This window comes from Nerophis ophidion, linkage group LG04, assembly GCF_033978795.1.
Source record: "Nerophis ophidion isolate RoL-2023_Sa linkage group LG04, RoL_Noph_v1.0, whole genome shotgun sequence".
In the NCBI taxonomy this organism is placed as follows: domain Eukaryota; kingdom Metazoa; phylum Chordata; class Actinopteri; order Syngnathiformes; family Syngnathidae; genus Nerophis; species Nerophis ophidion.
In genome coordinates, this window is record NC_084614.1 from 27,810,291 (window position 1) to 27,826,277 (window position 15,987).

Consider the following 15,987-nt stretch of genomic DNA (forward strand, 5'->3'; position numbering starts at 1 on the left):
GAAGGTTATGACTCCATATTGCGCTGATATAATCGAAATATGGTCTTGTTTAGAAAAAGCTCCATAAGTGTCTCAGCCATGTGTGTTTTTGCTAAACGGCCAGTGGCACAATTACACCGTAAGTCACTGTGGCACATGCTTAAACCCGAATAAGCGTGTGTGATGAACAAAAACACACACCACATAAAATTGAATAATGACTATGACTTTTACAGCGGACAAGCTTAACACAGATACACCAGACAGCACATCATAACACTTTGGCTTAAGCCAATAAAATTGTATCATCTATCTCTTGAGACTAGTTCACAACAAGTTTGAAACATTTTTGGACCGCTGTCAGGACACCCTGTTATTTATGAGGTCTTTGCTTGACGTAGTTATTTATTTTTGTCAAGATGGCTTTTAATCTTTAGATTTTATGTATGTGTTTTCACATGTACACTTTCTTTCATTGCCACTTAATAAACATGCAGTACTGCCTATGTTCATGTGTAGTGACATGCTTTGTACTGAATCTCAGTTCTGCAAGGTTTCTACTTGGTCACTCAAGTGAATCCCTTGATGAAGGCGACTAATTAGCGCCACTCCAGAAAGTCAACCATCATTACCATGACACTCACTCTCCATTCAGAATGGCTTCTCTTCCCTTGGAGAATGTAGTGATACCCTTGTAGGACAATCTTCTGCCTATAAAATTTACAAGTAGGCCCATAGAAATTATATATGAAAGAAAATTAATAGGTACCAGTAGAATAATTGTATCGTAGGTATTTCACATAATCTAATGCATACATTTGAAGTACACTTATTTGGTCCTGCAGCAATATTTGAGGACACTGTCTTTCAAGAGGGAGTTTGGCTGAAGATGTAGCTGATTTTGGCAAAACAACAATAGAATACTGTTTTGGGCTCAGTTGCCGAGCAGCACAGCAGGTTTTGATTAGTCATGATGTCTTCCACGCTGGCAGTTCGTTGCAATTAGTGATCTGGTCCAAGGCATTTGGCGCACATTTAAATTTTTTTTCATAAATCTCTGACGTCATTCATCTGTTTTATGTTAACTGGAATCTTGATGATAGCACCCCTCACTCAGTTGCCTGTCCTCACACTTCAACAGTTTTCTTTTTCTTACCCTCCCTCCCCTGAGAGGTGATGTCATTTTCATCACCGTCGCCTATGCTGCCTTCATTGGGATCTTGTCGTTGGTTTTTTTTAAATATATATTTTTATATCTTTCCTTAATAAGATGAGTTTCTTCTTTTGAGTGGTGCCACCATTTTGACAGTAAGACCACGGGTTAATCTGAAAAGAGGACATTCAGAGATGGACTGGTTTCAGGCTTTCTGCCTCGGCTTTGTCTAGGTGGAGGAGAGCTACAGATTAAACAAATTCATCAAATGAACGCTCCCACTGTCATCCGTGTTTTATTTGTTTAAATGCTCTGACGCCTGCTGTGATGCTATCATCCTTTGAGTCCTGTCTTATACCCACAAATGTCAAATTGTGCTGAGCTTCAAGAGCTATGAAACATTTGCCACAACGCCATAAATATTTCTCATTGTTGTTTAAACAACCTCATAGTAAAGCTATTATGGTATTTGGCAGGCGGCACAAACACATTTTTATCTTGGGCGACTACATCGTTTTGTTTCTAGCAGTATGTTCTCAATGATCAGCTCTAAAAGTAGAGGTGTTAAAAAATAACTAGGAAAATGTAAAACTTTTGTAACAAAAAAATATTGAAATGAGGGAATTAAATTGTAATGAATTAATACGAAAAAAATGTTTTAAATTGTTCAATTTAACGACATACATGAGCTGGTAGAAAGTCTACTACTATATTATAAACGTATTGTGAATATGTCCTGTTACATTTGCAAATTATCTCTGTCACATTGTTGAAGTTGTTGCAAACCTCTGAAAGATAACAAAGTCCCTGCTAAAGCTAAAGGAGATCCCAATTAACTAAACCTAATTCTTTGTGTCTGTCATTGGCAGGGTTGTTGGCCAGCGAGGTGATCGTGGCCCCGAGTGTGAGTGCTGTGCTGGGTAAGAACCTGACATTGGAGTGTCGGGTGGATGTGGCGACCAACCTCACTCTCACTCAGAGCTCTTGGGAGCGTCGTCTACCCTCTGGTTCGGTCACCGTGGCAGTCTACAACCCGCGTTACGGCATCTCCATCTCTCCGGAGTACATCCATCGCTTGCATTTTCATTCGCCCTCCTCCTACGATGCTACTATTGTACTGGAAAATGTAGGCTTTGCTGACATGGGCATGTACACCTGTAAGGTGGCCACATTCCCTCTAGGGAACACCCAAGCTTCCACTACTGTCAGTGTACACGGTAAGTACGTATGCAGTATACATTTGTCCCTTGTTTATCGTTGTTGATTGATTCATTGAGTGCACTATACACATGAAACAACCTACTTCAATCACCTTTACACTCTTTTTATTTTTTTTAATATATATTTCTAATCTAATATATCAAGGCTGAGCCAAGTAGTTGCCACGATACTGAACAACACCTTATGCTTGGCTTGGTCTCCTCTAGTGGCAAATACTACTGTACTATTAATATTTTTATTTTTTTCCATTTTTTAGCTTGAAAATGCTTAATTTAAAAATAAAATGGTAGAATATGCTTTAAAAATATATCCCCCAAAAATCTGCGATGTGGTGAAGCTACGATATTTGAAGCGCATTGTAGTGAGGGACGACTCTATGCAATCAATTTATGGGGGTGGTCTGCAGGGTCGTCGTGGGAGTAGATGCCATCCTCGTCCAATTTGCATGATTGGCCTTGACGCATGTCCATGTCTTTTCTATGGATGCGGGGGTTAAACTTAAAGAAAAATACATTTCTTTAGAAATATAAATGAATTCTGTCACTTATTTCAGATAGTTTTTACTTTATTAAGCACTTTTCTTTGAACCGAGCGATAATCTCTTGACGTATCAAAAAAGATTCTAAAAAGTCTTCAGTTTTGTCACTAGTCACTTTAAAAAAAAAAAAAGGGTCTGAATACTCCCTAAATATAGCAGCTAAATTGGCAATACTAACATCTTGCTACGTCCTCCTTATTCTCTGGCAAACCTGGGGTCTCCTGTATTAAGTGTTGCATGCATGTTTACGCAAATCATAATGAAATTAGCCATGTGCATGAGATCTGCATGCTCCGCCCAATCATGATTCGGTAGGTGCTTCTTTCTCAGGATTCCAGCAAACGCCAGAGTAGTGAGATTGAAAGCCGTTCATTGCTATGCTCCGATAACCGTTCACAGAATGAAATAAAAAAGAAATGGTCGGACTTTAGGAAGAAAGTGAAAAAGAATATGGATGTGGTCAAAACTGACAACCTGATGAAGTACAGTGCTGCACCTTGTTTGAAAAGATAGTCGTTGCAATGATTCATACAACTTTAGAAGAGATGGGTGGCTGTGGTTACCCCCAATACAAATATAATCTGTGTAATTTACAACGAAATGTGTTCATACAGTAGCCTGCTCAAACCATATTAGTTTCATATAAAAATGATGTAATATATGGTTTGCAATACAAAACCCTTTGACACTTGTTTGATTACTCAATGTATTATTACAACTCAGGAGAGCTTCCTGCGGTAGCAGCCATACGTGACACAAAGGCGGGACATTCCACTGGCGCCAGTGTATCGCCACTGGCTGCTTCAACTGTCCATCCGATTGGCCAAACTGGTGATAGTCACAGGAATGGGTGGCAAAATGATCGCCAAAATAAAACAATGTGTTAACAAACAATATAAGTATGAAGCATGGCAAAAGAGTAAGTTTTGTGCCCTTGTCTGGATTTTTTTTCACATTTTTGACTTCAAATGTTGGGAAAGCCCGAACGACCACCTGTGTTGCCAAAGTATACACAGTCTTTAAAAATGTGCATACGTGAAGCATGAAGATGGCGTGAGGCAGCGCACGTTACTTTATATATCTCTTGATACATCTCATCTTTGCCGTGAAAAAGGGGATATCTGCGTAAGCAAGCTTAAAACATGAGGCCCCAGGTTCATATGAGAGGCACCGTGATGATGCCATTTACTACATAGAGTTGTAACGAAAAGCTACATTCATAGCGCGGCCCATTACATCATGTTTGTGTAAGGGTGAGGATGTAGTATCAAATGTATTTGCGATGGTGCACAACAAATAAATGAATGTATAGACAACAGAGATGTTCATTGTGTACTGTTACAATATATGTTGTCCTCTACCAGTGATGTTTAACAGATGGATTGGCCATCATGTTACACTATTATTAATTTGTCATTAAGGGAGGGTTGCCGTGCGCTACCCGAGGGTCCCTGGTTCAATCCCAACCTCGTCACGTCCGTTGTGTCCCGAGCAAGACACTTCACCATTGCTCCTGATGGGTGCAGGTTGGCGCCTTGCATGGCAGCTCCCTCCATCAGTGTGTGAATGTGTGTGTGAATGGGTAAATGTGGAAGTAGTGTCAAAGCCCTTTGAGTACCTTGAAGGTAGAAAAGCGCTATACAAGTACAACCCATTTATCATTTATGTATTAGATATGGAAAGCCATGTCACCTATTTTCTCCTTCTCTGACCGGTCAGTGGAGCCGAAGGTCTACGTGTCTGCCGGCTCCACACCACTAATAGATGGGGGCAATGAGACCGTGGTGGCCACTTGTATCGCAGAGCGTGCCCGGCCCCCCGCTGAGGTGTCGTGGGAGTCCAACCTTTTTGGCCAGTCAGAAGTCCAGCTCTTTGACGACGTCAACGGCACCACGACGACACAAGTGCGTTACCTTTGGCAGCCCACGCGTCACGTCCAGGGCCACACGCTCACCTGTGTTGTCCGCCACCCGGCTCTGCTCAATGACTTCAGAATCCCCTACCAGCTTAATGTGCAGTGTAAGTGCCTCTCTAGTCTCTTATGTGTCTTTGTTGCCGCACCAAATCAATTAAAATGAATTTCAATTAGGTTTAAATGCATGGAGGGAAAACAAATAGGGGGTTAGCAGAGTATCTCTGTTAAACTGTGAGGTCCTCAGCACTTCCTTAAGCTACAACTCAAGACAATTGTAGCCATCAATTAAATTTTTTTTTTAAAAACCCAAACAATCTTTGTTTGCTGACATCATTTAGTACCACAAGAGTAACGTCTCACTCTTGTTTTTTTTTCTCTTTCCTGAAGTTGCTCCTGACATCTCTGTGGTGGGGTATGATGGAGACTGGTATGTGGGCCGGGACAATGTTGAAATGACATGCAAAGCAAATGCAAACCCACCCGCTCATCACTTCAGATGGATCAGGTTTGTTCATTTAAACACCAACTGGCCACAACAGTCTGACCATTTGCATGTTCTAACATCAAATAAATACTGCAAAGATGTTCACTTCAATCTTGTAATATGTTTATTAATTTGGTTGTAGTTTGAAGGGTAGAACGCCAATGTGTCATGCTGAGAGCTGTTTCTAATTTTTTACTACCTCATTTAACTACTAGGGAGATGTATTACTTGTGATTTGAATGGGTGGCGGCCATATTGTTAAAGAAATGTATGTATGTGTTATGATGAGACTGATTTTTCAGTGGTACTTTTGGAAATAAAAAAAGGTTTAGGTCTATGGGGATTTTGTCCTTGCTGGCATGTTTGCAGCACTGATCCTTTTAAAGTAATTGTTTACTTATGGCTTTAGTGAAGCCAGTTTTACTAATAGATGCACAAAAAGTGGGAATCTGTACAGTAAACGGTAAAGCGAGTGTTAAATGTTGTGCTGCCAAATGATACATATTATACAATACATATCAGATTATTCACACTTATAAATTTTGATTAATCATCAATAATCGCAGGTTATGACTAGCTTTCATAACTGAAATTAACCTATAAATGACCCCAATATAGACACAAATGCAATTATATCGTCAAAATCTCATACAGGAAAATTTTTGTGAATGTTTTTCTTCAAATGTACGTATTTAAGGTTCCATTTTGTATTTTGAAGTGAAATTTGCCAGCGAGCCCTTATGCATTGACCAACAACCCACACAGCCTTTCAGGTAACCATCAGTTGTTAAATCAAAGGACCATGGACAGTCAAAAAAATAGTGTGATTATTCTGTGTATATACATGATTCATGTAATATTTTTTGTGATTAATAACATGAGTTGACTTATTTTTGACATCTTTAATAATGATATAACACCACCACTGGCTAACATGTCACCGTTGGTGATTAAAAAAAAAAAAAAAAAAAGGTCTACGTCCTCCAAGGTTTTTAATTGTATCTCATTGGGTTGAGTTTTTTTCTTGCCCTGATGTGAGATATGAGCCAAGGATGTCGTTGTGGCTTGTACAGCCCTTTGAGACACTTGTGATTAAGGGCTATATAAATAAATGTTGATTGATTGATATTTTTCATGGTAACTCTTTCAATTGAATAAAAATGGTCATCTGGCTCAAATATGATGGCTTAGTTAATGCCGGTCTCGTACACATGCACATGTCCGCTGCAAGCTTACACAAAATCTTTTCTTGCACGTGTGTTACGTAATGTTACGTAGCTTACATGGGAGAGGGCGGTATGCAAGTATAGCAGCAAGTTCGAAAGTTAGCACCCTCTTGGCAGCCGCTTAAATCATGGCAAACAATCCCTACAACTGACATTCAATGCGTCATTAAATGTTGAAATCATCAAATTGACATACGTACACTCCGACCCCCACCAAAAAACAACTGTTTTCAGATGTTCTCCTATATGTGTGTTCCAGGCTGGACAGCGACATGCCAGACGGCGTGGAAATCATGAACAGCACGCTGATTTTCCTGCGTCCCCTCCAGCGGAACGACACCGGAGTTTACAGATGCGAAGTTGCCAATGACATTAACCTCCGCAGTCGGGATGTGCGCATACTCATACAAGGTGAGTGGAATGTGCACACACACACACACACACACACACACACACACACACTGCAACATTTCTGGCTCCGATTAGCCTTAGGACGCACAAAGCGTGCACACACGTCATTGAGTGTATATAGCTTCCTGTGACGCTGTCCTTCAAGCTGAAATGTGACTCTGCATCATTTCTGTCCAGTGTGTGCCAGCTGCCGACAGCTCCCAAAGCTTTCACTTTCACCAGCATGTGTTTGGGCACTTATCATACTTGACCCTTTAATTGCATGCTGATGATAAACATTAACACTCCAGATGTTCACTTGGCCCATACACATCTGAAGTTACCACTAGTTACTTAAGGTTCTCCTCAGACTGCTTTTCTTTGCGCTTTGGTCTCTGCCTAAGTGTCATGTGTTTGATGAGCATGTCTCACCACATATCTTGTTTTATAGGTTTTAACATTTGCAATTAAGCTATCATTGTGATGTGATTTTTATTTGTATTATTTTTCCCTGCTTTTTGCTCCTGTGCTGTTTGTTCTGTTGTGCACGTTTCAAGTAGAAATAGGCAAGTCTTCAGCCTGACTGGGATGATGTCGAAGTTTCATAAAACATTAACTAGTTCTTTTCAACTCCTATTCATTATTTATCATACATACTCCATTTGCTTATGAGAGGGCTGTACAATATCCACTATATTACACGTGTTGGTTTACTTTTTATTGTTTTCTGTACGTGCGCGTTTGTTCTCAATCATTCATGTTAATTCACCACCATTCACTCAATGACTACAAACCTTTAGGTTTGTGGTTTTCACCACTCTTGTCCCATTGTGCAGGTGTTTGCTTCAGATCTGCTTTGCAAATGATTGCAACAATTTAGAATGTATTCATTGCTTGCTTTTTTTTATGGCTCGTTTTTTGTGGTCCCATATTCATTTTAATTAATGGTTGTTCGTGTTGCATGATGTCTCGGGTGCCTAATGTTAGTCTTCAGCATTTACACAACACTTAGCGCAACACGTTCTCATGTGAATTATATGAAAATGTAAACACTTTCATGTTTAAACTGGATTATGTTTGAGCTATACATTAGCTGTAAACAGTTTCAGCGACGCATTATAAGAAATGTTAAGACATGGCAGACATATATACAGTGTGATGCTGCTTTACTGTTACTATACAGCGGTTAGAACCTAACATTTTTTTATGTAACAATAATAGTAGCACCTCCATTTTACAAAATTGTATCTCTTTGTACCATGAATTGATTAACGTGGACCCCAACTTAAACAAGTTGAAAAACTTATTTGGGTGTTGCCATTTAGTGGTCAATTGTACGGAATATGTACTGTACTGTGCAACCTACTAAGTTTCAATCAATCAAAAACTCGTAACCCAAAATATGAAAATGTATGTTCACCAGTGTAATGAATGCCACATTTTTAACATGTATGCTATAAAGCATGTTATATCATATACATTACATACAGTAGTTTTATGACTTAATGTAATAAGCCTTTACATTGGAGATTGGACTTTTGTGGTATCTCCTGCAAGCTGCTTCTCTGTCAAACACACACACAATAAGCAGATTTCCAATATTTTTATGGATACATTTAGAAATAACATTTTAAACGCTTAGCAGTCTGCTTCAATATGGGGCAAGAATATTGTAGCAGTCCCATGTCTGATAAATGTACTTAGTGGTCATGTTTGTTGAAGATTTTAAATAAAGACAAATTAAAATTGTATATCAGATAATACAATCATTAGTAATTTAATCTAGATTCTTAGGATGCAATGCTAAGTGATCACTTTTACTGCTAATTGATGACCACCAGCTTGCATAGACTCTATGATACGCTCTCTCACGCACACACAATCTTGTGTGGCAGGTATGTGTCATAATTACAGTGGTACGTTTGTTTTCAGTAAACTGTTGTTAACAATCCAACAAAGAATTAATTGTGAAAAAAACGATTTTTTGGATAATAATTAATGCAAATCCAATTAATACGGTCCAGACACCCAATATTATTACCACAAAACACACACTGAAGGGGGGAAGGGGAGAGGAGAGCCACACAAATAGGACCTTCTAGTTCTTTTATGTTTAATTTTTATTTTTTTTATATAATTCAGTGGTGTTTTTCCACCTTATTTAGGTGCTGAAGTCTGCAACATTCTTTGGCCTCACTTTGGCTCATTTTTCAGTTGTACTCATAAAACATACTTTTGGTGTAACTTTGATCGTTACCAAAGAACTACTGAGTCAACTGCCGATGATTTTATAGAGGGACGACGGAGCTGGGGGAGAAAGACTTCCGTGCTGCGAATTGAGAGCAAGCTAACAGGTATGTTTTGTAATAAAGCAGGTCTGTTGAACTGGCGGCCTGCGAGCCCAGAAATAACACTTAACCGGCTGCCGCCAAGTTCAGTTCAAAATTTGGGGGACAGATTTTCACAGCAAATTCCTAAAAACACTAAAGCGCTGTATAATAAAAAATGATCAAAGTGCTAAAGTACACTGCAAAGTTAAGACAGAATGTTGAATTATAAAGTGATACAGTGCACATTAAAAGTATTCATAGGCGCTTCACTTTTTCCACATCTTATGTTACAGCCATATATCAATATGGAATAAATTCTTATTTTATCCTCAAATTCCTACACACTATATACCCCATAATGTCAATGTGAAAATGTTTTATACATTTTTGCAAATTTATTAAAAATGTAAAAACTAAGAAATCACATGTACACACTGTAGCATGGACATGTTTCACAGCCTTTGCTGAATTCTTTGTTGATACACCTTTGACAGGGCAGTATAGCTCGGTTGGTAGAGCGGCCGTGCCAGCAACTTGAGGGTTGCAGGTTTGATCCCCGCTTCCGCCTTCCTAGTCAATGCCGTTGAGTCCTTGGGCAAGAAACTTTACCCACCTACTCCCAGTGCCACCCACACTGGTTTAATTGTAACTTAGATATTGGGTTTCACTATGTAAAGCGCTTTGAGTCACTTGAGGAAAAAGCGCTATATAAATATAATTCACTTCACTACAGCCACCAGTCTTTTTGAATGCGATGCCACGAGCTTGGCACAACTTTCTTTGGGCAGTTTCGCCCATTCCTCTTTGCAGAACTTATGCTCCATCAGGTTGGATGAGAAGCATCAGGGCGCAGCCATTTTTAGAGCTTTTCAGCGATGTTCAATCGGACTCAATTCTGGGTTCTAGCTAGGTCGCACAAGGACATTTACAGATTTGCCATTTCTTTAATATCTTGTCTGTGTGGTTAGGGCCGTTGTCCCAGTCTGTGTTCGAGAGGGCGCTGGAGCTAATTTTTAACCAGAATGTCTCTGTACATTGCTGCGTTTATCTTTCCTTATTCTATCCAGACTAGTCACCCAGTTCCTGCTGCTGAAAAACATCCACACAGCATGAATCTGCTACCACCATACTTCACTGTAGGGATGGTGTTGGCCTGGTGATGATGATGACGATGCCTGGCATTCATGGTCAATCTTTGTCTTTGAGAATTTTGTGTCTCATGGGCTTCACGGTGGCAGAGGGGTTAGTGCGTCTGCCTCACAATACCAAGGTCCTGAGTAGTCAGGGTTAAATCCCGGGCTCGGGATCTTTCTGTGTGGAGTTTGTATGTCCTCCCCGTGAATGCGTGGGTTCCCTCTGGGTACTCCGGCTTCCTCCCACTTCCAAAGACATGCACCTCGGGATAGGTTGATTGGCAACACTAAATTGGCCCTAGTGTGAGTGTGAATGTTATCTGTGTTGGCCCTGCGATGAGGTAGCAACTTGTCCAGGGTGTACACCGCCTTCCGCCCGATTGTAGCTGAGATAGGCACCAGCGCCCCCCCTGTGACCCCAAAGGGAATAAGCGGTAGAAAAATGGATAAATGGATGGATGGTCTGAGAGTCTTTCAGGTGCATTTTGGCAAAAGTTTACGATGAAATGGCTTACGTCTGGTCACTCTACTATACAGGCCTGATTAGTGGATTGCTGCAGAGATGGTTGTCCTTCTGAAAAGTTGTCCTCTCTCCACAGAGGAATGCTCTGACGGTGTGACCATTGGATTCTTGGTCACCTCCCTGACTAGGGCACTTCTCTCCCCTGATCACTCAGTTTAGACGGCCGGCCAGCTCTTGGAAGGGTCTTGGTGGTTCTATGGAAGCCACTGTGCTCATTAGCATCCTCAAGGCAGCTGATATGTTTCTGTAACCTTAAAAGATTTGTGCCTCGATACAATCCTGTATTGGACATCTACAGGCAATTCATTCGACTTCATGCATGGTCTGTGATCTGCTATGCACTGTCAACCTTATATGTAGACAGGTGTGTTCTTTTCCAAATCATGTCTAATCAACTGAATTTATCACAGGTGGACTCCAATTTAACTCTAGGAAAATCTCAAGAATAATCAGTTGAAACATAATGCCCCTGAGCTCACTTTTTAGCCCTTTCCCACCAAAGGTTCAGAAACTTTAGGTTGTTGGAACTATTTGTTCTTGCAGAAGTGTGTGGTTTGTTTTCAACACATTTCACAGTTCAGGTTAGTAAAACAAATTAGGTTGATATATACAGGAGTGGTTTAGTATTTTTCTAAACTAGTGCTATCTAAATAAACAGACAATATTAGGTCATATTTACATTTAATGAAGTGCAAGTGAATGCAATTGAAAGTAGTGAAGTGAATTATATTTATATAGCGCTTTTCTCTAGTGACTCAAAGCGCTTTACATAGTGAAACCCAATATCTAAGTTACATTTAAACCAGTGTGGGTGGCACTGGGAACAGGTGTGTAAAGCGTCTTGCCCAAGGACACAACGGCAGTGACTAGGATGGCGGAAGCGGGAATCGAACCTGCAACCCTCAAATTGCTGGCACAGCCACTCTACCAACCGAGCTATGAGTAATAATATACTCAACAATATGATTTGAAAAAGTGTTCTGAATTGTTTATAATAAGTAAGGATTTTGTCCACAAGGTCCAACAGTCAAAAAGTAATCTCCTCAGTAAATGACGAATTCAGGCGAGTCCTTATTGTCCGTTTCGACTGTAGATAACAATACATTAAGAATAATTGTCAGGGTTTATCCTAAGGTGACGACACAAACACATCTGATTTAGCGTTAGTTTGTCAGTATTAGCATTCGGTTCACTCTAGTTTAAACTAATTACATAAATGGCATGTCACTGACTACTTTAACAGCATATGGCACAGTGAAAAGTGAGCATTTTGATGCGATTTACCTTTGTTCTACTCGTCTACCGCCTCTTTTATTTCACATCCATCCAACAAAGACTGAGTTGTAAGCAGTTAAGGGGTCCGGCTGAAAACTTAAAGTTCCTCTCCAAATACGTTTAAAGAAGTCCGTCCACTTTTCGTAGAATTGCGTACTAAAATTAAGTTTATAAAATTCATAAACAACAATAAAGTGCTTATTGTTTAAAGACTGCAGCTAAGCAAAAACACTGAAAGATGGTTCCGCTGATCAGCAATCTTTAGCACAGAGATGCCATCCTACAGTTCCTGTAAGTCAGTTTTATTTATTTTTAGTTTCTTCGATGTTAAGTTTGATGTAATAGAAATAAATTACTTTTAGCATCGCACTCAATTGTGTTAAACCAATCAGCAATCGACAGCCCCCAAAACCCCCACCCTGAAAGTACTAGGAACCTTTCAAAAGTCCCACCTAGCTGACAGAAACCAAAAGTAGTTTCTGAAAAATTAAAGTTTTGGGTGGAAACATGGGGGAACTTAATTTCCTCGGTTAAATGGGAAAGTTCCTGAGTTGGAAATGGGCCTACTGTCATTATGGGGTATTTTGTGTAGACATCCCAGGAAAAAAATGAATTTACTGCATTTTGTAATAAGGTTGTAACATGACAAAAAGTGAAGTGCTGCGAGTGCTTTCCGGATGCACTGTAAGCTTGCTAAAAGTGGTGTAGTGCAGGACAGTGAGGGAGAAGGGGCTAGAGAAGGAATGATAGATTACAAATTTTCAAGAACCGTAGTTAAATAACTGACAATGGGAGTTTAGAAATTGTACACAGCTATACTTGTTTGCACTGTATGATTTCTAGTTTTATGAAGACCTGCTCAGTAAATATAATAAAGAACTGAAAATGTATAATATGTATATATCCCACAGAGAAAAATATAAATACATAGCATCTTGTCAGTCTTACCTCTTGTGACTCCCTGAGGCGCACACACAGTCAAAATGAATAAAGAGAACTTCCAAAGGTGTTCGTACCGCTGTCCTACTTTTACTTCTGTCATAGTCGCACAGAAATACATTTGACTTGTGCTCAATTATGTTCTGGTTAGATCCGTTTTGGTTTGCTCTAGTTAGGCGGTGGCCTTAACATTTCCTGAAGAGATCAAGTATAAAGAAATCTTCATTCGTTGACTAGTAGATAAACAAGCATCCATCCAGCCATCCATTCTCTACAGCTTGTAATCAAAGTTTATTTATATAGCCCTTAATCACAAGTGTCTCAAAGGGCTGCATAAGCCACAACATCCCCTGCTCAGATCCCACATCAGGGAAAAAAAACCTCACCCCAATGGGCGTAATGAGAAATCTTAGAGCAGGTGTGGGAATATTATCAAACTTTCTTGTCAAAAATCTAGAACAGTGGTTCTCAAATGGGGCTATGCGTACCCTTGGGGGTACTTGAAGGTATGCCAAGGGGTACGTGAGATTTTTTTCAAATATTCTAAAAATAGCAACAATTCAAAAATCCTTTATATATTTATTGAATAATACTTCAACAAAATATGAATGTAAGTTCATAAACTGTGAAAATAAAATACAACAATGCAATATTCAGTGTTGACAGCTAGAATTTTTATGGGGACATGTTCCATAAAAATTTATGTTAAAGATTTATTTTTTTGTGAAGAAATGTTTAAAATTAAGTTCATGAATCCAGATAGATCTCTATTACAATCCCCAAAGAGGGCACTTTAAGTTGATGATTACTTCTATGTGTAGAAATCTTTATTTATAATTGAATCACTTGTTTATTTTTCAACACATTTTTAGTTATTTTTATATATATATATATATATATATATTTTTTCAAATAGTTCAGGAAAGACCATTACAAATGAGCAATATTTTGCACTGTTATACAATTTAATAAATCAGAAACTGATGACACAGTGCTGTATTTTACTTATTTCTCTTTTTTTCAACCAAAAATGCTTTGCTCTGATTAGGGGGTATTTGAATAAAAAAAATGTTCACAGGGGGTACATCACTGAAAATAGGTTGAGAACCACTGGTCTAGAAGACACATTTTGCACCAACTGTAATCTTTTAATGCTACCCGAAAATGACATGTTACAGTACTCTAGACGAGACTTAACAAACGCATGAATGATCTCAGCATCAGTGGTCTACAAAATGGAACATATTTTAACGATACTACTGAGATGAAACTAGGCTGTTTTAGCACCACTTAAGGTATGACTCAAATGAGAGAGTTGAGTTGAAGATAATACCGCGATTCTTTAGAGTCAAATGTTAAGGTGGTTTTATTAAATACGTGCCTGTGTCTAGCAGGACCAATAATCAGTATTTCTGTTTTTTTAGCGTTAAGATGCAAGAAGTTAGTGGATATCCATTGTTGAATTTTATTTAGACACGCCTTTCGTTGAGTACAATCTGGCATGTTGGTCAGCTTTAGGGGCATAACAATGAAAGCTAACACTGTATTTGCGTATGATGTCACCTACGGGCAGCATGTAGATACTGAGGGGTGCAGGGCCAAGAACCGAACCCTGTGGAACTCAGCACGTTACCTTAACACACTCCGACGTCATATTGATTTGGGGAAACGCACTGCGTCCTGTCAGTAAGATAGCAGTTAAACCAAGAAAAGGCTAAGTCTGACATACCAATACATGTTTTGATACTTTCTAATAAAATGTTATGATTGATTGTATCAAACAGCGCTAAAATCAAGTAGCAGCAACACTGACGCATCAGCATCCATAGTTAGCAATAGATCAATAGCCATTTTTGCCCTGGCTGTCTCTGTAAAGTGATTTGCCCGGAAACCAGACTGAAAGGGTTTTACAGAGATTGTAGACGCCAAGTGTTCATTTAGCTGCTGTGCAACAATTTATTCGAGGACTTTCAAGATAAGGAAGGTGGGACACCGGCCAGTAGTTTACCATGAGGTCAGTATCGAGGTTAGGTCTTTTGAGCAGAGGATGAATAACCGCTTTTTTGAATGCTAGGGTAACAGTACCTGTTTTGGCAAACTCTACACAAGGCCAAAGCCTTCACCCACACAGAAGGCCTCATGTCCAAATATGAGTTTGGCTCCCATTTCCCCCAGAGGACACACATGGAATTACAGACACAAAATCCCAACAGCTGAAGACCATCACTAATCAGGAAGGCTCTCACCTGAAGCAATTAAATCCACTCCTTTTTAAGTCTGCAGCTCGAGGCCAACAAACACTGCTCGAGGACAAATTACAAAATACAGAAGAAGCCAACAAGCACTGCTCCAGGAGAATTGACCAAATACAGAAGTGACAACTGTTTACAGAGACCAGGGTGGCTGACGGTGTTTCACCTTTCAGTTATTCAATGAAAAAAAGAGACAAGTCCAAAATAAAAGCAGAAACAAAGATTTGTCTCATCATTGGATTGAAACAAGGAGTGAAGTCCCAGTGAAACCCCTGGTCAAGATATCAAAATCCTTTTCAAGTTAGGGGAGAAAACAAACAAACAAACATAACAGTGAAAAACCGATCCCCCACTGGACAACCAGGAAAAGGAGATCTGGACCAAAGACTCTAAAGGTAATTTCACCAAATTTACTTCAACTCCACTTGAGCTTTAAATATGGCTGACAAGAAGGTGCTTGACCAGCTAAAGACCGAAAGGACAACTGCAAAAGCATCATTCACCCGCCTTGTCAACAGCATCACCAGGAACCATGATGACTTGTCTGAAGAGGAGCTCAGAGACAGTTTCAAGACACTCATCACAGCAGCGGACAAAGTCATGGAAGCCAATGACAAGGTAGAGGCCAA

General features: G+C 39.6%; 1 protein-coding gene across 3 annotated transcripts in view; it reads left to right on the forward strand.

Moving 5' to 3' along the window:
• nectin3b (nectin cell adhesion molecule 3b) overlaps positions 1–15,987 on the forward strand; it is a 72,011-nt gene that overhangs the window by 16,786 nt on the left and 39,238 nt on the right. For all 3 annotated transcript variants that reach the window (XM_061897758.1, XM_061897759.1, XM_061897757.1), the window contains exons 2-5: positions 2,002–2,349; positions 4,611–4,910; positions 5,194–5,311; positions 6,776–6,927. In XM_061897758.1, the coding sequence (XP_061753742.1) occupies positions 2,002–2,349; positions 4,611–4,910; positions 5,194–5,311; positions 6,776–6,927 (918 nt within the window). The remainder of the gene's footprint in view (positions 1–2,001; positions 2,350–4,610; positions 4,911–5,193; positions 5,312–6,775; positions 6,928–15,987) is intronic.